At 47.0% G+C, this 20,556-nt stretch overlaps 2 protein-coding genes across 6 annotated transcripts in view; one reads left to right on the top strand and one right to left on the bottom strand.

Annotated features, from left to right (window-relative positions):
- The first annotated feature begins 4,923 nt into the window (after nt 1-4,923).
- Nucleotides 4,924-11,625, top strand: LOC137794329 (cysteine/serine-rich nuclear protein 3-like). 3 transcript variants are annotated; one of them, XM_068591087.1, is made up of 5 exons: nt 4,924-5,341; nt 6,886-7,056; nt 7,461-7,717; nt 7,904-8,200; nt 8,860-11,625. In XM_068591087.1, the coding sequence occupies exons 2-5, from the start codon at nt 6,909-6,911 to the stop codon at nt 9,877-9,879; spliced, it is 1,722 nt and encodes a 573-aa protein (XP_068447188.1). In that variant the 5' UTR covers nt 4,924-5,341; nt 6,886-6,908; the 3' UTR covers nt 9,880-11,625. The 3 variants fall into 3 exon arrangements, with proteins under 3 accessions (XP_068447188.1, XP_068447186.1, XP_068447187.1); XM_068591085.1 differs by having other exon boundaries at nt 7,904-8,215; XM_068591086.1 differs by lacking the exon at nt 4,924-5,341 and adding an exon at nt 5,887-5,969 and having other exon boundaries at nt 7,904-8,215.
- Nucleotides 11,626-13,328: 1,703 nt separating this feature from the next.
- LOC137793886 (sodium channel protein type 2 subunit alpha-like) overlaps nt 13,329-20,556 on the bottom strand; it is a 29,473-nt gene continuing 22,245 nt past the window's right edge. For all 3 annotated transcript variants that reach the window (XM_068590297.1, XM_068590298.1, XM_068590299.1), the window contains 6 exons: nt 19,577-19,852; nt 18,462-18,515; nt 18,228-18,365; nt 16,703-16,807; nt 16,352-16,622; nt 13,329-16,261 (listed from right to left, as the gene is read on the bottom strand). In XM_068590297.1, coding sequence (XP_068446398.1) covers nt 15,093-16,261; nt 16,352-16,622; nt 16,703-16,807; nt 18,228-18,365; nt 18,462-18,515; nt 19,577-19,852 — 2,013 coding nt within the window. In that variant the 3' untranslated portion in view covers nt 13,329-15,092. The remainder of the gene's footprint in view (nt 16,262-16,351; nt 16,623-16,702; nt 16,808-18,227; nt 18,366-18,461; nt 18,516-19,576; nt 19,853-20,556) is intronic.

Raw genomic sequence — 20,556 nt, 5'->3', positions numbered from 1 at the left:
GCATCGCACCATTAAAACTGGCTCGAGAAGGAAACAGCAGGTTTTTCTGTGCAGCGAAGGAAAATCGGTTATAAAGTCATTTCTGACTGACAAGAGGCACTGGAGGTCTTTAATCTTTAAAAAAAAAACATTAAAAAGGAAATTAGGGGCGAAGAGGGCATTCGACTCAACGACGTTTATCCAACCCAGAGACCGAGGCATTTATCTTTCCTCCGTTTAAGGAGCATCACCTGCAGCACCAGCTGGATGCAGTCGGTGTAATTGAGGAGCTCCTGCACAGAAAAGCCCACAGAGGGTGTTTTACTGTCCATGCAGTCAGTCACCTCCTGACTGGAGCCCCTCTCCTTGTTTTGACGACCATCTCAAGGGCTGTTTCACTGCAACACATTAACCCCGAATATTTACACCTTTTCTACTGCGTGTCGACATAAATCCTCAAAACCAACTACACCGACACACAAAGCTAATAAATGTTGCATTTAACCCGACAGGCGTCCTCCTTTGTCTGGTTTCACATGTAGTTTTGGAGTCAAAATGTTCCCTGAGCGATGCCAACTCCGAGATAATGAATCTGCCGTGTGTTACTTACAGCAGAGAGGAAAGACTCGAGTGGATATGCGCATGGCACAAACCCTGAGTGAGGCGTACATACAGGTGAGGGAAATAAACTCGCCAAGAAAGTAATCTGATTTATGCACTTGGAAGAGTAAACGGATGTTCACTCCAAGTGAAGCGACGCTTACGACTCCCAAGAAGAAAAGTGTTGGGAGCTGAATCTCTCACTGTTTGTCATCAGAGAAACCTCCATTTTTTTAAATGTTGTATATATAATTTTAAGAATAGTGTATCGTCTGTAAAGAAAGGGCTAGTTTAGGCAAACTGTAAATACCTCCAGCAGATAGATTATATACAAAATGATGTCATTCAGACCACGTATGTGTTCCCCTGAGGAACAGAAACTCCCTCAACCCATCCCTTTGTCTCTCTCTCTCCCTCACACACACACACACACACACACACACACACACACACACACACACACACACACACACACACACACACACACGGGGTCTGTGGGTCACGGAGCAGCTAGACGGCTGGGCCATTTATCTGGATCCCTGGGGAAACAATTACATCCCACCAGGCTGCAGCACTGGACACGGGCTGCGAATTAATGACGGCTCATGACTCAAGCTGAGGCGGAAACTTACAGTTAGGGATGGAGTCGCTGCCCGAGAGCCCCGCCGGTTGTTGACACCGTGGTGAATTACATTAATTGCCCCCAGAATCACAAAACAATACGCGTGGTGTTCCAGCGGTACACATATTCCAGCTAAATCCTATGATGATGTCGTACAATGGAGCTCAAATTAAAGAACATATTCCAGCTGCAAAATAAAGCGTATTATCGTCCATACACGTCACAACAGGGCCCTCATGTGTACGTTTTCTCCACATGACACTCGGCAGCATGTGTGAACAGCTGATTATCAATTATTAAACGACCAATTATCAGTATGGGCCTGACTTACGCTGTCTGGTGCAACAAGCAATATCAGGATCACACATTTAATTAAGATGAAACTTTGTCCTCTTAGGAAGGAGTTTCAGTCAAAAAACTGTGTCGTTTGGTTCAAAAATGGAAAAGAAATCACGTATTTTATGTCAAAAGATTGTCTAAATGGGGCATGCTGGGACTTAAAATGGGCGCGGGAGGATTTTTAAATAGCAGTCGTCTGCCGTACTAAAGCTCTGCATCATCTTCTTTTGGTTCAATAATGCGAATCTGAACCCTTCATGTCATAACTTGTATTTGTATTAAACTGCTTACATCTTCCTGTGATGCACTTTGTAACATTCATGAGTGCGAGCAGAGCTGTCGTGCCGTATTTTCCATGTTACTCGCTTCAATCCCCGACTCATGAAGGCTGTGCGATGTGTAAATAATAAAATAAAGATTTAACTATCACAAGTTTTGGCGTCAGACCATTTTTAACAGAACGGCGTTGCTGCTTGGCAACAGCGGGTTTCTGTGTTTACTGCTTTCAGCTGATGTCTTTCACATGCTCTGCAACGAGGAACCTGTAAAAAAAAATGTTTAAAAAGGGAAATATTCCAACAAATAAACTGGGACACAACTGTGAAATGATCTACAGTAATAATAATAGTCTAAAATGATGTGAAGTTGCATAGTTTGAAGTCATCTTGTTGAAATGCAACAAACATACTTCTTTCTGAGGAAAACATAATGCATGGATGCATATTCACCTGCCAAGCAGGTAGGACCGGCTCCATCTGGACCAGGCTAATACTCATACTAATACTAATATTAATATACTATTTTCCGGTGACTTGTGCGTCGGTGTGAGGACGTTGTCGCGCAGCAGATGTCCGTGAGGTCACCGTGAACTCGTCCTTTCAGAGGCCGACAGGAGACGGACGCAGCGACAACGCCGTCTGCTCCATCCTGCGGACGCCAAACACAGAAACAACGGTACGTTTAGTTCTTCATTCACGGCGGCACGCGGCGAGGAGACGAGGAGCCTTAACGGCCCGGCGCAGCGTCACATGTGCAGATGGTTGCCGCGTCCTCTGCTGACCTCAAGCGCAGCATCAGCACCGACTCTGAGAGGACGACTGAGAGGAGCTCCACCGCTCGCTGCTCTTTCACACGCTGTTTCCGCTCTAAACAACGAGGACGATGAACACAAAACACCATCACGTGTCTGACAGACGAAGATTTTCATGTCCAACTTTCAGACCCATTGTTCAAATCTCCAACATGAGCCGTGTTCTCTCTCTCTCTCTCTCTCTCTCTCTCTCTCTCTCTCTCTCTCTCTCTCTCTGTGTGAAAAAGCAGACCTCTTCCAGCTTTCCCCTCATGCTGCCACATCCCAGCCCCCACCTCCCCACAATCCCTCTAGCTGCCTCCTCCTCCTCCTCCTCTTCCTCCTCACCAGCCCCCCCTCTCCTCCCTCCCTCCCTCCCTCTCGTGGCCCGTTGCCATGGAAGCTGATTGGAAGGATCACTCTGTCTCTCCATCCCTGCCAGGAGAAAACAAGGCAATTCAGAGCAAGGCACAAAAAATATCAAAAAATAAAGCAAGAGAAGATCAGCTATTAGTTATTGACAATAATGATAAACTGTATATTAAAAAAAAGCTGTTTTTTTTTTCGTCGTGGTGTTATTTTAGTTTCATTTTAATCAGTGCAGCAACGTCAAAGCCAACTTCCAAAACGTCTATGATCGTGTGTTGTACTGACATTCCTGCAGCGATGGGAGAATATGTATTCATATCAAACACTTGATTTATGTCCTCGTGTGTTTTGCCCTCTCGGTCAAGGACGCTTTACTCCACGCTCGGGTGGTTTTCACCCCGACAGCTTCAGTACTTTTTAATTACCATTTAACTCATAAATGAAGCTCTTTGCTGAGAGAGAGAGACAGAAAGAGAGAGAGAGAGAGAGAGAGAGAGAGAGAGAGAGAGAATAATCAGCTGTTGCAGATCTTAATGCTCCACAATACTGTTGCACCGAGGCTCACGATGGACATTTGCTGTGTGGTAACTCCCATAAACGCACCAATCACCAGAGCGATCTGATCTGATTTATTAGGTCACAAAGCTGTAAAACTAATTGAACTCAGTCCGTGTTGTTTCCTCACTTCCTCTGCAGCGCGATGGAAAAAGAAAATGTCTTCCTGACAGATGATTCACTTTAACTCTCTCTGTACAGTAGACCACAGACAACTCAAGGCTGTGGCTCTCGGTTGCTATATTTCTGATATCTTTCCACCGAGCTCAACTATAATGAGTAGATGGAGCTTTCAGGGTCTAGCTATTGCTATAGCAACTATGTTTAGGGGCTTGCGGGTGGGGGCGGGGCGGTCCATCGCATCATGTTGAACCGAATGTGGTTCATATTCATATTGTAATCTCCCAAAGCGCTGTATGTAAAATAACAAGCGTTTGTGAGCAGCGGTCCTGATGCTGTGCCGGGGTCAGTGTGAAGGTCACGGACCTGCACGCGGCGGCCTCGTGCCCGTCTCCTACGACCGAGCTGCATCCTCCTCACAACAAAACTACCTGGTGAGGTGGAATAAAACAAGGAATAAAACAAGTGGTTGGGCTCCTGCGTAAAGGGCCCGATCCCGATGTCCCCCCTGAAGCCCTGAACCAAGAACCCTCAGGGACCTAACTGACCCTCTGTTAAGTGGTGGAGTATGTATTTTATACTTTTGACTCCCCAATTTCAAAAATAAAAATATGATTTAGACAACACAACAACTGGGTTATGTTTGGCAATTAAGTTTGAGACATAAATCACAACTTAAATACTTAGAACTTAAAAAATACCACATAAAAAACTCAATATTGACTTTTGGTTTCAAGCTTTTTGAAGATGATCAAAATACAAAGTGTAATATTTGGCATGAAATAAATAGATTATGTAGGTTATTCAGCATTGTTGTTCAATATCATCTGCCCATGTCTGATTCCTCTTGTTTCTTTTTATTGATTTATCTTTCAATCTGCTCTCAATTTAAACAAAAGCTAAAATAATTGACATTTGTAATCTGATCGTAAAGCCATCCGAGGCAAACTTGTCATTTGTGATTTTGGGCTAAACAAAATAAACTGAATTGAATGAATCCAAACACCCTGAGAAGTAACACAGGAGTGTGGAAAAGAACAAGATTAACAGGTGCAGAAAGGTCCCTTATTTCACTGTATTGCTTATATCTGTGCCAATAATTGTCCTGAAAACTGTGTAAAAGAGGTGTTTCACATAATAATAATCCACACTTTTCCACCCCCACCCCCTAGCATGCACCACCACATCCCCCCCCCCCCCTCTCTCTCTCTCTCTCTCCAAGGGCTCGCTTCACCTCAGTCAAGCTCCAGCGCTCCAGCCGGCAGCAGCGTCGAGCTAACAAGTCTTTGTGAGGAGAGAGAGAGAGAGAGAGAGAGAGAGAGAGAGAGAGAGAGAGAGAGAGAGAGAGAGAGAGAGAGAGAGAGAGTCAGACAGTGAGAGACTTGACAGTGGGAGCATAGGATGAGGGTGCAGCGGGAGAGCGCATGAGACAGTGACAGAGGTGTTCAGTGTTGCACAATAGTGCCTGAGGGAGAGAGAGAGAGAGAGAGAGAGAGAGAGAGAGAGAGAGAGAGAGAGAGAGAGAGAGAGAGAGAGAGAGAGAGAGAGAGAGAGGGAGGCATCATGGCAGCGCTCGCTGCATCATCACGACACATGGGGATGTTAGAGTGCTGCTGGTGAGCCTCCGTGTGATGCGCAGGAGAGAGGAGAGGACTTCCTGGAAACCGAGCGGCACGCCGAGGAAACAGGTCAGTGGCGCCACGCAGCCTCCCGGAGGAGAGGCGCGCGCGCTGTGCCACGCGGGCGCGCGAGCGAGCGAGCGAGCGAGCGGCGCAGGTGCGGCGAGCTTTCGCCACGTCACGGGGTGATGATGATGATGGTGGCGGTGATGGTGATGATGCTGCCAATCTGCGGCTGTCAATAAGAAGTGTTGCCGGTGTTTGGAGGATCGGGGACACACGCATGGGGAGTGGGAGGTTGTTGCGCGTGCACGCGGACACGTGAGCGGGCTTGTGCACCTGCGTGTACTTTGTGTGTACTTTGTGTGCGTGTGTGTGTGTGTGTGCGTGTGTGTGTGTATAAAGAGGCATGGGCAGCACAGGAAACTCTCCTGCAAAAAAACCCTGCAACACCCTCAGTGGCATCACATGCACAGATATGTGTGTTATTGTGTGATGTGTTCAGTTGTTTCCTTCCTGGAGAGTCCAGATGGAGAGGAACAAGAAAGGGAATACAATAAGAGTGAGGATGAGGATGAGGACGAAGACTTGTGTTGCAGTGAGAGGAAGGAGACAAAGCCCGTCAGAGAGGAGAAGCTTGGCCCGGCACTCAGCTCTGCTGCATATGATGTAATCCTCCAGCAGTCAGCGCAAACGGGTTTGTGTGTGTTTTTAACACATTTGCAATCGACACATCATGAAAGATCAAAGTGCAGAGGGGCTGGCCGCGCGCGTGTGTGTGTGTGTGTGTGTGTGTGTGTGTGTGTGTCTTTGTGCATCAACACTCATTAGAAGTGTCGCCTGGCTTTCCAATTCAGCACAAAAGCAACCGATGCATAAAATATAACATCAAAACCTTCATTCGTCGTTTTTTTGCTTTTTAAGCGTCACAAAGTTTGGCAAAGTCCTCTCACGGCACTTAACGCCGCGGTGCCAAGTTTCACGTCAAACACACTCAATGCACCCAGAAGACAGGTTGGTTGAGCTCAACCTTGTTATGTTGGATTAGATTAGCAGCACGAATGCAGTTTTCCAAAACCATCAAATCAAATACTTTGTGAGTAATCTCACCTCCTTGCAGCTGCTTGGCTGCAAAGCTTTAAGAGTTCAATAAAAGATAGAAGATGATAAAGGAGTGCTTTGGAACACTGTAATAACCATAAAGCAACACAATTTTTATTCTTTCAATCCTTTGTGGGTTGTAAAGTTAACTTTTGTGGCCGTGCATAATAGATGTGAAATTTCAGCATTTCAGAAGTCTCTGATCTTCAAAATGATTTCACCTGCGATTCAGGAGGAATTGTGTTTGACAGAATAAATAAAGTAATGTGGAGTAAAGTCTTCCATGTGCGAGAGAGTTTTACTCTCGTGACTTTGAGGTGTTTCGAGGCCGCTTGGGGGCAGAAGAAACTATTTGTGAAGACAACGCTGACATACTTTTTATCTACACATCCGGTAGCATCATTATCGTTCATTTAGAGGATTCTGTCCTCCTGGAGATTGTGAGCATTGTTGCTATCATTATTCTCCAGACTCTGACTTGTGTTGCCCATGGACTCCCCCCCTGTGTGCAGGTGCGACCTGCGAGAGGAGCCACATGATGAGTGGGATCCTGAAGAGGAAGCTGGAGGAGGGCCCGCCCCCGTACCGGACGCTGCAGGGCTCTGACGACGACGTCTCCTGCAGCGACAGCGGCAACAGCAGCGACAGTCTCAACCACCCCGTCCCCGCCGCGCTGCTGGACTGTAAGTCTGTGCACTGCAAACACTCGAGGGCTCATGAAAACAGCATTCAACCAGACACCGAGAGGGAGAAAGAGCTCAAAATTTGGCATAATCAACTATAATGAACATAATTAAACACATTTGTTGCCTGAACATAACTAACTATACCTTTGATAGCTGAATATAACTCAGTGCTTTTGTTTCCTAAGCACAAGAGTTTTGTACAGTTTTTTTTAACAAGTTTAGTTGTACAGGAACTTCATTTTGGTTGATTACAGAGATTTCCAGTTTAATTCCAGCTCTACGCTGATGATCCAGGACTCTACGACTCCAAAACACCCACTGACGCACCTTTCCGCTCATGTCAGGAGCTCTCCGACTCAGTTTGTGCTTTTCTCCTGCATGTTCCCTCCCATCCGTCTCAGCGTCTCTGCAGCAGCAGGCGAAGCGGCTGCGGGGCCGCAACGTGCACTTCGAGAGCGTGACGGTCTACTACTTCAACCGCCGGCAGGGCTTCACCAGCGTGCCCACGCAGGGCGGCAGCACCCTGGGGATGTCCCCGCGCCACAGCGGGGTGAAGCGCTTCACGCTCAGGGAGTTCGCCGTGGAGCAGAAACGGAGCCACCGGAACATGTTGAGGGATCACCTGAAAGAGGAAAAACTCAACGCCATCAAACTCAAAGTCAGTGCGACGCCTCAGTGAAGCCTCGTTCATGAAATGAATGGCACTCGTCTGTTTTTGAGGAAGTGAGGGCAGTGATTCTGAACCCTCCGCTGAAAGTGTTTTCTCATGTCTGTGTATCCTGAGGGTCTGGATGTACGTGTAGGCGTACATGTGTATTCCAAACTTACTTTTCCTGTCCTCCAGCTGACTAAGAACGGCACCGTGCCATCCGTGGAGGCGGACACCCTGACGCTGGATGACATCTCCGAGGACGACCTGGACGTGGACAACACCGAGGTGGACGACTACTTCTTCCTCCAGCCTCTGACCACCAGGAGGCGGCGGGCCCTCCTGCGCACCTCGGGGGTCCGTCGCCTCGACGTGGAGGAGAAGCACGAGCTGCGCTCGCTCCGAGTGTCCCGAGAGGAGTGCGGGTGCCGCTGCCGGGGGATATGCGACCCGGAGACCTGCGCCTGCAGCCTGGCCGGCATTAAGTGCCAGGTAAATGGAACTGTGGTGAGGCCCGTCTATAATACTACAGTGTGTTCATGGCTAACTGAGCAAATATATCTGTACATACGTCTATTTATATCTATAGTTTAATTAGTTTAGTAGCTTAATTCGTCCTCAGTTATTTACAAAGTTGGTTCTTTTTGGGGAACATTTTATTTACCAGAATTAGTTTATTTATTGTCATGATACTGTATTTCTATACACAAAAAGTCTGTTTTATTTAAACTTAAATTAATCTCTAAAGCTTTTAAGAACGCAGTGCTTAGAGGTGTCTCACGTTTCCCCCCTTGAGTCGTCCCTCGCTTCTGAAAATGTTCTAGAAATGTTTAAAAAAGGCTCGTGCCTCGTCTTAGCGGCCTTGTTTTCAGGCGCGCATTAGTGAAAGTATTTTTCAGGGTTTTGGGGGGATTTGCATAACCGCACAGTGATGAGCCCTGAAAGTAAAGCGACCCCGTAATTGAACAGGAACCGTGGGAATCAATTAAGTTTGAGTTAACTTCGGTTCCACCGCGTTTAGGTGTGTAATTAAAACACACCCGCAGTGGATTCTGCTGCATCTCAACGTGACCCCGCCGTGATTGGCGGCCGGATGCGACCTTTTCTGTCCCTGCTGCTCGACCCTGGTGGACGCTGCTCTCTGTCCGCAGGTGGACCGCATGTCCTTCCCCTGCGGCTGCACCAAAGACGGCTGCAGCAACGACACGGGCCGGCTGGAGTTCAACCCGGTCCGGGTGCGCACCCACTTCCTGCACACCATCATGAAGCTGGAGCTGGAGAAGAGCCGCGAGGAGCAGCAGCAGCAGCATCAGCAGCAGCAGCCGGAGCAGCAGCTTGTAACCAACGGCAACGGTTACCATGGCGACTCCTCCTTGGTCCAGCAGCAGCAGCAGCAGCCGCCGCCGCCGCCGAACCTGCAGTTCCCATTGATGAGTGGCCCGCCGCACATTCCCATCATGCACCTCCAGAACACAGGCGACACGGATTCGCATCTAGACGAGGAGGAAGAGGAAGAGGAGGAGGAGGACGAGGATGAGGATGACGAGGCTTACGAGGAAGATGAGGACGGCAGCAGCGTGTGCAGCGGGCTGTCGGACTGCAGCACGCACAGCTTGGACACGCTCGACCCCGAGGAGGACGAGGAAGAAGAAGAAGAAGAAGAAGAGGACGAGGAGGACGACGACGAGGAGGAAGACGAAGACGACGACGAAGAGGAAGATTGGGATTTCTCGTTGCAGGGGAATCCTCGTCCTCCGCCCTACTCTGTTCCCCTCCCCTCTGTGCTGAGTTACTCCAACATGAGCCTCGGTAACCCCTTCCACCTCGGCCCCCCCGTGCAGCATTACCAGATAGACGCCGCCGCCCCGCCCGCCCCCCCCACGCTCCCCACAGTCGAGGCCGCATTAGAGGCTGAAATAAACCCCAAACTCCGCTGCCAAACCGAGCAGCAGAGCGCCCGCCGCCATTTCACCGCCGCCACCGAATCCCAGGCGCCCCAAACTTGCTCCCGCGACGAGCAGCCGCTCTCCATAGACCTCCAGAATAACCCGGACCGCCACGACTCACAGACTGAGGCAGCGGCCGGGTGCACGGAGCAGACGAGGCGGGAAATGACGACGCCGACGGCGATCAAACCACAGACTCGTCCCGCTCCGACGGCACCTGAGTGAAAGGCCGTCCAGCCGGGGTTGTTCATGTTTGGAAAATCTTTATTCAAGAATTGCGTCCATCAGTTTGATTTATTCTTGATAAGTGCACTTCCAAAGAGGGAATGAGTCATGCAGATTTTGAGACAGAAGGCTGAATGAGGTCGATCTAATTTAAACTCTCCTTCATAAGATTGTCGGTTACATAAAATATAAAACGTCCATTGGCGAAGCTCAATAAAACAGTGTTTCTGTACAGTGCTTGTAACTATAAGGAGCATCATTAATGCCCTCTTACCAAGTCTTTGATCAGTACAGCATGTTTCCTGGTTGTGAATGGCATCTATGACGAATCCAGATTTTGAGGTGCTTGTATTCTTTCTCTCTTTTCCACTGTGCTGGTGTCTCATCGTTGCTGCTGATGGTTCTCTAATGCCTGTCTGTATCGCATGTGTTCAGTTTACCGACGATGTTTCCACACAAACTGTGAAATGATAAATGATGTCCCTAAAACAATGGCATTCATATGAGGTACGAGCAGCGCTTGAATCTGTTTTAAAATCATAAAAAGGGTTTTTTTGTTCCGTTTTGAGCCATATCTTAAATATTTTCATAACATTGGACATCCTTAAAGTAGCTTTAAATGTGTTCCTATTATTTTAGCATTTTAGCGTCTTTTAGGTCATTGTTTTTGTTTTTGTTTGACTGTCACTGAGCTCTGAAGAACCTGCTGTACATTACCCTCCTAACAGCTAGCTAGCTTACACTGACATTAACGAGCTAGCTTGTTAAACACCGTGGAGCACTTAGCGGCTACAGAGACAGATATTCCCCTTTAAGAATGATTGAAGAGCAAAGCTTCAGCTGAAAGGAGTAGAATATTGGGCGGACTGTCATCAGAGATGTGTCTGCTGGATGTTTGCTAAAGTGTTAGCCGTCTCAAATAAAGCCGTCATGCGAGGTCAATATTGTGTTCACAGCTTGTTCCAGATGTCTCGAAGTCGCAAAATGATCTGTAATACAGGTTTTTTATTTTACTTTGTCCAACGGTTTATTTTATGGCCAAATTGAGTTCTGCAATAGTCGTCAAACCCGGACACGAGTTAGCATTTTAGCATTGCCGGTACTCCTGTCGCGACGTCGCCGATGGCTTTTCAGAATGGATTTGGTTTCGTGAAATTTGAAGCTTTGTCTCAAAAAATGTGGAGAAATGAGACGACAAACATCGTCGCGCTGAACACTCGTGAGTTTTAAGCTTTGTGGTCATGTGACCGAGCGTGTAGCTCGTCGACAGCGCGACCGTAGCTTCTCACATCTGGCGATTGTGAAAATCATTTGTGAAGATTATGTTGCTGGACCAAACGTGAGTGACATGAACTCTCTCGGTGTTGTTTAACCTTCTAGAAAGAGAAGACACATTTCAACCTGCTTATGTAAATCAAACTGTAACCGGAACATGAAAAAAAGCTGCAAACACGACATCTGCCATCAAAGTGTCCCACTTGGAATAAATAATAAAAAAACGCCAAATCATGACCATCTACTGTCGACAGCTCTGCTTCATGTAACCCGCCTATAAAGACTTTTATTCGCCTGTGCATGTTATTTATCATTTTACAGTCACGTGAACAAGTTGTCAGATAAGTTATTAAGGGTCGCCTCAAAGTAACGTCGTCTCTCAATACTGCCAAAACTGGGGGCCAAAAATATGTCATGTTCTTTTTAAAGCAACTGTACATTTCCATGAGTGTGAATAAAAAAAAACTTTGTCAAAAATGTGGTGAATTCATTGTGTTGGTTAGTTTTTAACCCACATGCACACACTGCTATTCTAGTTCTCTACCAGCAGAGGGCGTCTGTCACCCAACAACTGACTTCCTGTTGCTTTTCCCACTGACATCCTCCAACACGAAGGGGTTAAACCCTTCATTTCTTTATTTATTTCTGACGTCAGTGTATCTGTTGACTGCGTGTTCCTGCCTCAGGACAATCTGTGACATGGGGTCGGCTCGCCACATATGTCCTGTCAGACAAACACTATTTAGATTGTGTTCTTCCGGCTTTGAGGACGTTCCCTCGTCCCACCTGTGGCTCCCCGGCTGTCTGTCCCGACTGTCCCATTCCCACCAGTGCTCCCAGTCTGACACCTACTGCAGCTCGCGGCCTCTAGACGGCACTGCGGAGTCACCAAACGCTGTTGTGTTCTCGCCCCATTGGCCGGCCTATTCATGTATAGAACTACTGTCATGGCTCGTTGCTTAACCAAACAACTGCAGCAGGTGCTGCTGGGAACAATGGAGGCTAAATGTACAACAAGTGTGCAGAACCGGCCGCTCATTGGATACCACCATGCCGCCGCTGCACCGCTCCCTTCCTCACATAATCAAACCGGTAAGGTGCGTGTCCAGTGGCTTTTGGCAGAGCTGGGTGTGGGGTGGTGGGGGGTCGGGGGGGGGCATTATTTTATAGTCCGGCAAGGGATTGTGGGTAAGCAAGCTCAGAGAAAGAAGCTGCTGATCAATCACAGGCAGGGAGATGTAATGTGTGGTTGCCAGGAAACAGGAGGAGAGAAGCAGGGCGAAGCGTTGGAAAAGGATGGAGGGGGAGGGGGGTTCTCAGCCCTTCACCTCCGTCTCCTTCACACACACACACACACTTTTGTTCTCAGAGATCAGTCACTCTTGTTTGTCAAGTTCAGTTTTTAGCTATTTTTAGATAATCATGTATATAAATATGGACTTATAAAGAACATGAGATGTGGATGAAAGCCCAAGAAGAAACCTAACCCTCTGAAAGAAAATGAGTGAGCAGACCTTGAGTCTCTCGAGGACACTTTGATTGGACCGCCAATCTTTGTGGTTAAAGGACGGCCCACTCACTAAGTCCCACCTTCACGCCAACATGTTGTATGTTCATGTTTGATAACACACTGAAAGATGTGTAGATGTGTGTAATCTTGTATGACATACCCTTCATACTCCATCATTCCGTTTCCGCCTCGTACTTGAAGTATTTTGGTCTTCAGTTTCTGTGTGAACTCGTTTCCTGTCCCCGGGCGGCGGTCTGTCTGCCAGGAGCAGAGGGGGCGCTAGAGGGCTGCAAGGTTCCTCACCTGCGTCTGAGGAACCACGGGAAAGGGAGGTGAGTGGATGGAAGCAGCTGCTAGAAGAACCCAGGGTTCTCACGGAGAACCTAGCACAGTCATGGAGTTTTTTAAATGGTGATTTCAAGGTAGTAAAAGTCCTGGAAATGCATTAGTTATAAAAAATACAACCTCGGTGTTAAACACATGGTTTGCATGTTTCAGCATGCATACTTCCAGGTGCACTTTACATAAAATTCATAATATTCTAGTCCAATTGGTTTAATTATAACACGATAATTCCATGGAGCCGTGTGGCTCGGCTTCACCTCCTGGCCGGTTTTCTCCTGGGAATCTGGCCCGAAGGAAACGAAGGAAATAAAAGAGGCGCTTTACAAAAAATATGTCCTTTATTCTTTTGGCTTTGAAATGATATGACCATATGAGCGGACAGTAGTCACTTCCTGCATGCGGTTCACTAAAACACTACAAGCGCAATGAGAGATGGCTACTGATTGCTTCATAGTTTCTATCTACAGATATGGGGACCATACACGTGTGCCGTCATGTGTTACAGTGCAGAAAGAAAATAAATAGTTTTAAAAAAAAATATGTCAATCAAATGCGAAGACTGGAAAATGCACTCATATCTACAATATAAATGTTATCTATAATCGGTGCAACATAAGCAACCCGCGGACCCCCAGTTGCACACAAACACACACATAAAGATAGGATGCTTACATTCTCCCTGACACGTGGACATCTCACACACACACACACACACACACACACACACACTTACATGTAGGACAACACGAGGTGTTACATAGCAGTGGGGATAAAAAGTGCTCTTACATTAAATGTAAGTGTGATGCATACTGTGGGCCCAGATAGCTAGATTATGTACAAACCACTACATTAAAACAGGAATGTCGTACAAACGTTTGAGATATCCCAAAGCGCGATATATTGTCGTGTTGGAGCTTGAGGGCAGTTAGAAAGGTTTTCTTCATATATTCAGTATTTCTTTACAAGATCTCTGGTCGGATAAGAGGGGCAGAGCGTCAAGAGGAGGGATGAACGTGTAGATATGAGCGCCACATTCAAAGGAATGCTTTTGACCTTTTAACGGGAAGAGGCTTCTCCGCTTTCTAGTCTGTCCAAACAGCTAGTTAGCTTATCAGCTAGCCTGGTTCACTAGCAAGAGAAAGACCTGCGCGGCTTTTCCGGCACGACAAAAAGCTTAAATAACTTCAATTAAGAATGTAAAAAAAGAATTATTTCCTAATATGTCTTTTGAATTTAAAAAGATGACCAATTGGTTTTTAAGTGAGAGTCCCAGCGTTAAGGAGTCCCATCTTCAGGGGAAGGTTAAGCTAACGGGACAATTTTTTGGCCGAAGAGCGACTATGAATGTTTCCCACATTGTCCCCAAACGGGTTCTTTAAACGCCTCATTCCTTGCATACATTCAGCTTCCCTGTCATCAATGTTTTCCATTGAAATGGGGAGGAGGCAGAAGCACAAAACAGATTTCAACAATCACTGAACGTGTTGGTCCGTCGCTCCTCAGCGTTTGGTTTCAGGTACACGGCTGCGCTCCCGTTGAAGCGCCCAGCTGTGACTCGGTCCTCCCGTGATGATTTCACAACAGTAAAAGCAGCGGACGCACCTGATAAAAACACAAAGAAAGTATAAAACATTCTTTCTCGTAAAAAAAAAGAAACCTTGCCACCAAAAAAAAAGGAGCAAACCCCCCTCAAAGAAACGCAGAGTACTTGTTTAGTGATACAGCGATTGCTCAATTCAAGACACTGGATTTATAGTATTAGCAGCACTAGCTACAGACAACTTAACAGTACACTCAAGTGTGTCAGATAACAACAACCAAGAGGAAAATCACAAGCGTGTTGTGCAGAGAGGCTTTCCCGTGTTCCAGTCCGTCTCTGGCAGTGTCTGCTGGACCTCCTCGTATTCACATGTGACATCAGCACGTCAGCCACCCGGCACTGCCTCCTCACGTCGTGACAATCAACACCCGAGCGTACGTCTATCCACCCCCTTGAGAAGCTGTAAACAAATTTCCCTTGCGTCTCCGATGCGTTATTTATTTATTTTTGTTCTTTTTTTGTTCTTTTTTTTTTTTTAAAAGTCTATTTCTTTCGGTCTTTCTCTTTGTTTTCTCTCTCGTACTTGTCCTTGTCCGATTTCGTCACGCTGTTGTAGGACGGCGGCGAGGCCGTGGAGGGCGTCATGTCCGTTTTGTCCGAGGTGGAGTTCTCCGTGAACTTGCAGATGACCATCACGTCCTTGTCGGGGTCGCGGACGCCGTCCTTCATCCGCTCCTTGTAGAGGGTGGAGGCCTTCTTCATGGCCAGGCACAGCATGTAGCGGCGGAAGGCTCTCTGGATGATCACGGCCGCCATGTCCTCCTGTTTGCGGCGCAGGGTGGTGGTGATGGGCTCGTAGGACACCTTGGAGGGGTTGGAGGCCATGAAGCGCTCCTCCATCTGTCCGCGCAGCACGTCCATCTCGCCGCTCTCGCCCAGCACCCGCTTGGTGAAGGCGAACAGGATGTCCAGGCAGTGGATGCGCTCGCCGCTCACCATTGGCAGATCCATGGAGATGAGCTGCAGCATGTTAGGCTTCTGCATGCGCAGCGGCGGATCCAGAGCGTCCGCGAAGTCCGAGAGCTTGCTGTACTCCATGAACTGCGTGGCGTCGGGGTCAAAGCGCTCCCACACCTCGTAGAACATCTCAAAGTCGTCCTCGCTCAGCGGCTCGCCGCTCTCCTCCGTGGCCACGCTGAAGTTTTCCAGGATGACGGCGATGTACATGTTGACCACGATGAGGAAGCAGATGATGATGTAGCTGACGAAGAAGAAGATGGCCACGGACGGGTTGCCGCAGTTGCCCTTGTAGGAGTTGCCCGGGTGCTCCATCTGGCTGTCGCAGTCGGGCTCCCGCTTGTTCAGGATGGGCGCCAGCAGGCCGTCCCACCCGGCCGACGTGGTGATCTGGAACAGGCAGATCATGCTGTTCCCGAACGTCTCGAAGTTGAACATGTCGTCGATGCCCGCCTCGCGCTTGACGTAGGCGAAGTTGGACATGCCGAAGATGGCGTAGATGAACATGACGAGGAAGAGGAGGAGGCCGATGTTGAACAGAGCGGGGAGCGACATCATCAGGGCAAAGAGGAGCGTCCGGATGCCCTTAGCACCTTTGATGAGGCGGAGGATACGGCCGATCCGGGCCAGACGGATCACTCGGAACAGCGTCGGAGACACAAAGTACTTCTCGATCACTTCGGATAGAAACATACCTGCGAAAGACAAAAAAAACCCATCAAATTCGGCACACCGCTTACCCATAATCCACTGGGAAGGCCGAGGCACCTGAAGCGTCGCCTCACCTACGATGGACAGGATCACCACCACAAAGTCGAATATATTCCAACCGATGGTGAAGTAATAGTGACGCAGGGAGATCATCTTGAGCACGCACTCCCCGGTGAAGAGCACGATGAAGACCAGGTTGATCCGGTACAGGATTTTGTCCATGTCCGGCGTCTGGTCGTCCGTCTCCACCATCATGGTCACCATGTTAAGGCAGATGAGGATCATGATCACGATGTCGAAGGCCTGCTTTGTGATGCAGTCGAACACGCAGCCTTGGAATGCATTCTGAGGGAACGAGGAGAGAAGAGTCACACCGAGCACTTCCTTCATTAAGGACCGAGCGGTCTGAACACACAGAGTCTCACCGCAGGCCGAGGTATTGGTTTTTGTGGTTTCTTGGAGCCCAGCTTCTTCATGGCGTTGTAGTATTTCTTCTGCTCTTCTGTCATGAAGATGTCCTGACCTCCAAAGTAAAGGGAGCACAACAAAGCTTGGTTACAACCACAGAGGGGAATCTCTTTCGCTTGCGTCGAGGGCAGAATAAAAGGAAATTTAGTGCTTTTGATTACAAAACCAATTTGCAACCAGTTGGGTGAAATCATTCTTGAAGCAAAATATTGAAATGTTCAATATAATCTGATGACTGAACAGTTTTCTTTGACTAAAACTATTTTAAAATAGTTACATTTTGTATTACTTTCAACATCCTGTTTTACTGTTAAAATAATAAAAGTTTTTAATGACAAAATAAAGAAGGGATTTGATCTTTTATTGTATATTTTATTTTATTTGTATGGGAATGAAATCTGTTCATTAGCTCTGTTAGCAGCTATTCTTTAATGTCTACAAAGTCTACAAATACTGCAGAGAGGAAGAGTGAGCAGCGAACATAACGGGGGACTTTTAGTGAGACGGTTTTATACAAAACAGCGTAAAATATAATAAAATAGTTATGGACCGCTATGCTGAGAGAGGACTAAAACCCCCGGACCTGTCGTCGACTAAAAGAGCACGGGGTTTAATAAATAAGGACATTTGACACTGCACTAAATAAAGACTAAATACAAATAGATATCTGACAAAATGATCACTAGTTCCAGCTCTAATTACTACACAGAGGCACATGTCCAATCTAATTTACAGAGGAGGCAGAGCTCCATGTGAGCCGCCGAGGAAGGAAGACACAAAGTGGAGGCGTCTCTCAGGAGCAACGTGTGCTCTTCTGGGATTCTGGTGCTTTTGTGGACGCAAAATCCTGTTTGTTGAGATCGTCTGAAGGTAACATGAGTTAGTTTCTTGATTTTTTTGGGGTGAAAACACTAAACATGTTTGGTGCCTGAGACGGAGAACACTGTGTGCCTCACATTGGGACGTTTCTGTTATGTTAATTGGATATTGTTGATTTATCAGCGCCCGCTACTCCTTCAGAAACCACCAAACCAATCACACGGTCCGTTTGGTGAGAGGGACACAGGTGAGCTTCTTAGCGGGGCTTCCTGCCCCAAGAAAAACATGCTCAGAGGAACAAGGCTCCCTCCAGGGAACAAAGACAGCAACAGATTCCCCTCGTGTGTTCTTCCTTTGGGCGAATTGATTTGCAATTGACAGGCTGACAAATCGGCGATGAAGCGAGGAGGAAAAACAATTGTCACGATTACAAACTCCTCGGTTTAAATCTAGAGGCACGCGTCACACTGAGTGCTGCTCGCTGAGTGTATGATGCGTGTCTGGAGGGGAGGACTGGTGTCCACACTGAACAACCATCTGTGTGACGCCGTGGGCTTCTGAACACACCAACTGATACTCAGCCAGTCCGTCAAGTCAAGTGAGACATATATGTACATATAGAGAGAGAGAGAGAGAGAAAGACTGTCGCTACATGCTACTTATCTTCTTCTTCTGCTGGTTGAAGTTGTCGATAATGACGCCAATGAACAGGTTGAGGGTGAAGAAGGAGCCGAAGATGATGAAGATGACAAAGTAGAGGTACATGTACAAGTTCACTTCGTACTGAGGCTGGTCCTCCACCTGGAGAGAGCGAGATTACACGTGTTACAGGCGGCCATGACTGGCGTGTGTTATCAAAAATCTCGAATCCCTCCGTTGGGGCGCCGAGAGACTTACATCTCGAGAGTCCACGGCCGCGTACATGATGTCCATCCAGCCCTTAAATGTAGCCTGAGAGCAGATGAGAGAAGAGTGGGTCTGGATGGTGGGGGTGGGAGATCATCTCATACGTCATCTGATTCTCAAGCTCTGCTGCCTGGCTGTCATTTAGAGCACTGAAGGTTTTACTTTGCTGAAACCAAACCATTATTATTAACTCAACTTTCACTCAACTACGCTAAGTCTTTTCCATTGTATTTTACAAAACTGGGTGACATCACTCACGTCATTTCCCTCACTTGTGCATGGCTCATAAGATAACAGTGAGCGTGGCTAAAATTAGATTTGGACAGTGGAGAGAGACCACAGCCCAGTGAGGGGTTTCAACATCACCACTGTGTGCATGGCTGGATATGAGCCAACGGGCTCCTGGCCACAGACATGCAAAAGGGCTCTTTTAAAAAAAAATAAGAGCAAGAAACTCAGACTTTATGGTCGTTCAGCTTCTTTTTGTTGTCGTTTTGTGTCTCTTTGTACCACTTTGTAGTTATTTTTGTCCTTAAGTTTTAACTTTAACCCTGACCTCTAACCCTGTAGCTATTTTGTGTCTCTTTGTTGTCAATTTGAATCTCTTCGTGGTTATTGCGTGTCTCTTTGGAGCCAATTTGCTTCTCTTTGTAGTTGTCTCTTTGTGGCCATTGTGTGCATCTTTGTTGTCTCTTTGCAGCTGTTTTGCATCTCTTTGTAGTTTATATTGGTCTCTCTGTTGTAGTTTTACTGGTTGGTCCATTTCTCTTTAAGTGTCATTTTGTCGGCGAAGGACAATTTTACAGTAATATAATAATATATTGTCATACGAAAAAGTACAAAACTGACAAAACTAACTAGTTTAACTTCTATATTTATGTTCAGTGGTAAATTGATAATTCTTATGAGATTGCATGATATTTTAGCATGCACGTCAGTTCCCATAATGTGTGCAAACAGCTCTCTGAGGATGTGTTTTTTCCGGGAGGTTATGTCCTTGCACAATTCCTCACAGGGTTTCTGAGACACTCAAGTCCCTGGTACCATGTTCCATCCCTTTATGATGATGATAAGGTTTTTTGCTGATGTGTTATGACCAAACCCACCACTTGCAGCAGAGCCAGGTAGCCGGCCCCGACGTTGTCGAAGTTGATCTTGACGTTCTTCCAGCGGGCGCTGTCGTTGACCAAGTTCAGGCAGTCGGTCTTGTTGTTCACAACGTCGATGGGGAAGACCACGTCCGTGGTGGTGTTGACGCAGTAATAGTACTTCCCTGCAAACAGGTTGACGCCCATGATGCTGAAGATGAGCCAGAAGATGAGGCAGACCAACAGCACGTTCATGATGGAGGGGATGGCCCCCAGCAGCGCGTTCACCACAACCTGAAGAGGTCCAAGCACACACGCAAACTCAGCACTCTCCTGAGCGCGGAAAGAGAAAAGGGCAGTTTGATTTGAGATAAGTGGCCATTACAATCATCTAATCACTTAACTGTTCTTAAATAAAACATGTGGACACCTGATTGGATTGAGCTGTAAAGCTAATGCTACGGTTTTCAGAACAAAAGCACGAGACTGATTTAAAAATAGCACTCCTACGTTACTAAAAGCTGCATTTAAAATGTACTATCTGCACAAATGAAGCTCCTAACAACAGCTACAAGCGAAGCTAACAACGTGACGAAGAAGAAGAAGGCGGATAGGTGAAAGAGTTAACATTTGATAGGTAAAAAAGCAAAACAGAAAAAAACCTTAGAGAGGCGGGATGAAGTCACAACATTTTGTTTGACTGTAAATGAAAAAAGACACACAACAAAGAAAAGAATTACAGGTCAAAGGCACCACACAAGCAACGTCAGAGAACAATGCCTGAGAACAGCAATATACAGTAATCCATTGACACAATGTGAAGAAAGTCATGCGGAAAGAAGAAGTACAGCGTTGAATTGCAAGGAAAAGATAACTCTATCAGTTGTAATACGCATGCAGAAATACATTAGAAGCTAAAACCACTTAACACACACTAAAAGTTCTAAAAATGGAAATAAGAATTATACTGTGGCATTTTCCTTCAGCACCCATAAACA

The sequence above is a fragment of the Clinocottus analis genome, unplaced genomic scaffold (assembly GCF_023055335.1).
Source record: "Clinocottus analis isolate CAN_PGR_092001 unplaced genomic scaffold, fCliAna1.0.p SCAF_24, whole genome shotgun sequence".
Lineage (NCBI taxonomy): Eukaryota > Metazoa > Chordata > Actinopteri > Perciformes > Cottidae > Clinocottus > Clinocottus analis.
Note: the sequence above shows the minus strand (reverse complement) of the source record. Positions and strands in the feature narration are given on the sequence as shown.

What these genes read in the sequence shown, in the direction of transcription:
- LOC137794329 (XM_068591085.1), top strand. Translation starts at nt 6,909, where the DNA reads ATGATGAGTGGGATCCTGAAGAGGAAGCTGGAGGAGGGCCCGCCCCCG. An exon ending in CCCCGCCGCGCTGCTGGACT is followed by an intron (nt 7,057 to 7,460) that starts GTAAGTCTGTGC and finishes CATCCGTCTCAG; the next exon opens with CGTCTCTGCAGCAGCAGGCG. An exon ending in GCCAGGTAAATGGAACTGTG is followed by an intron (nt 8,216 to 8,859) that starts GTGAGGCCCGTC and finishes CTCTGTCCGCAG; the next exon opens with GTGGACCGCATGTCCTTCCC.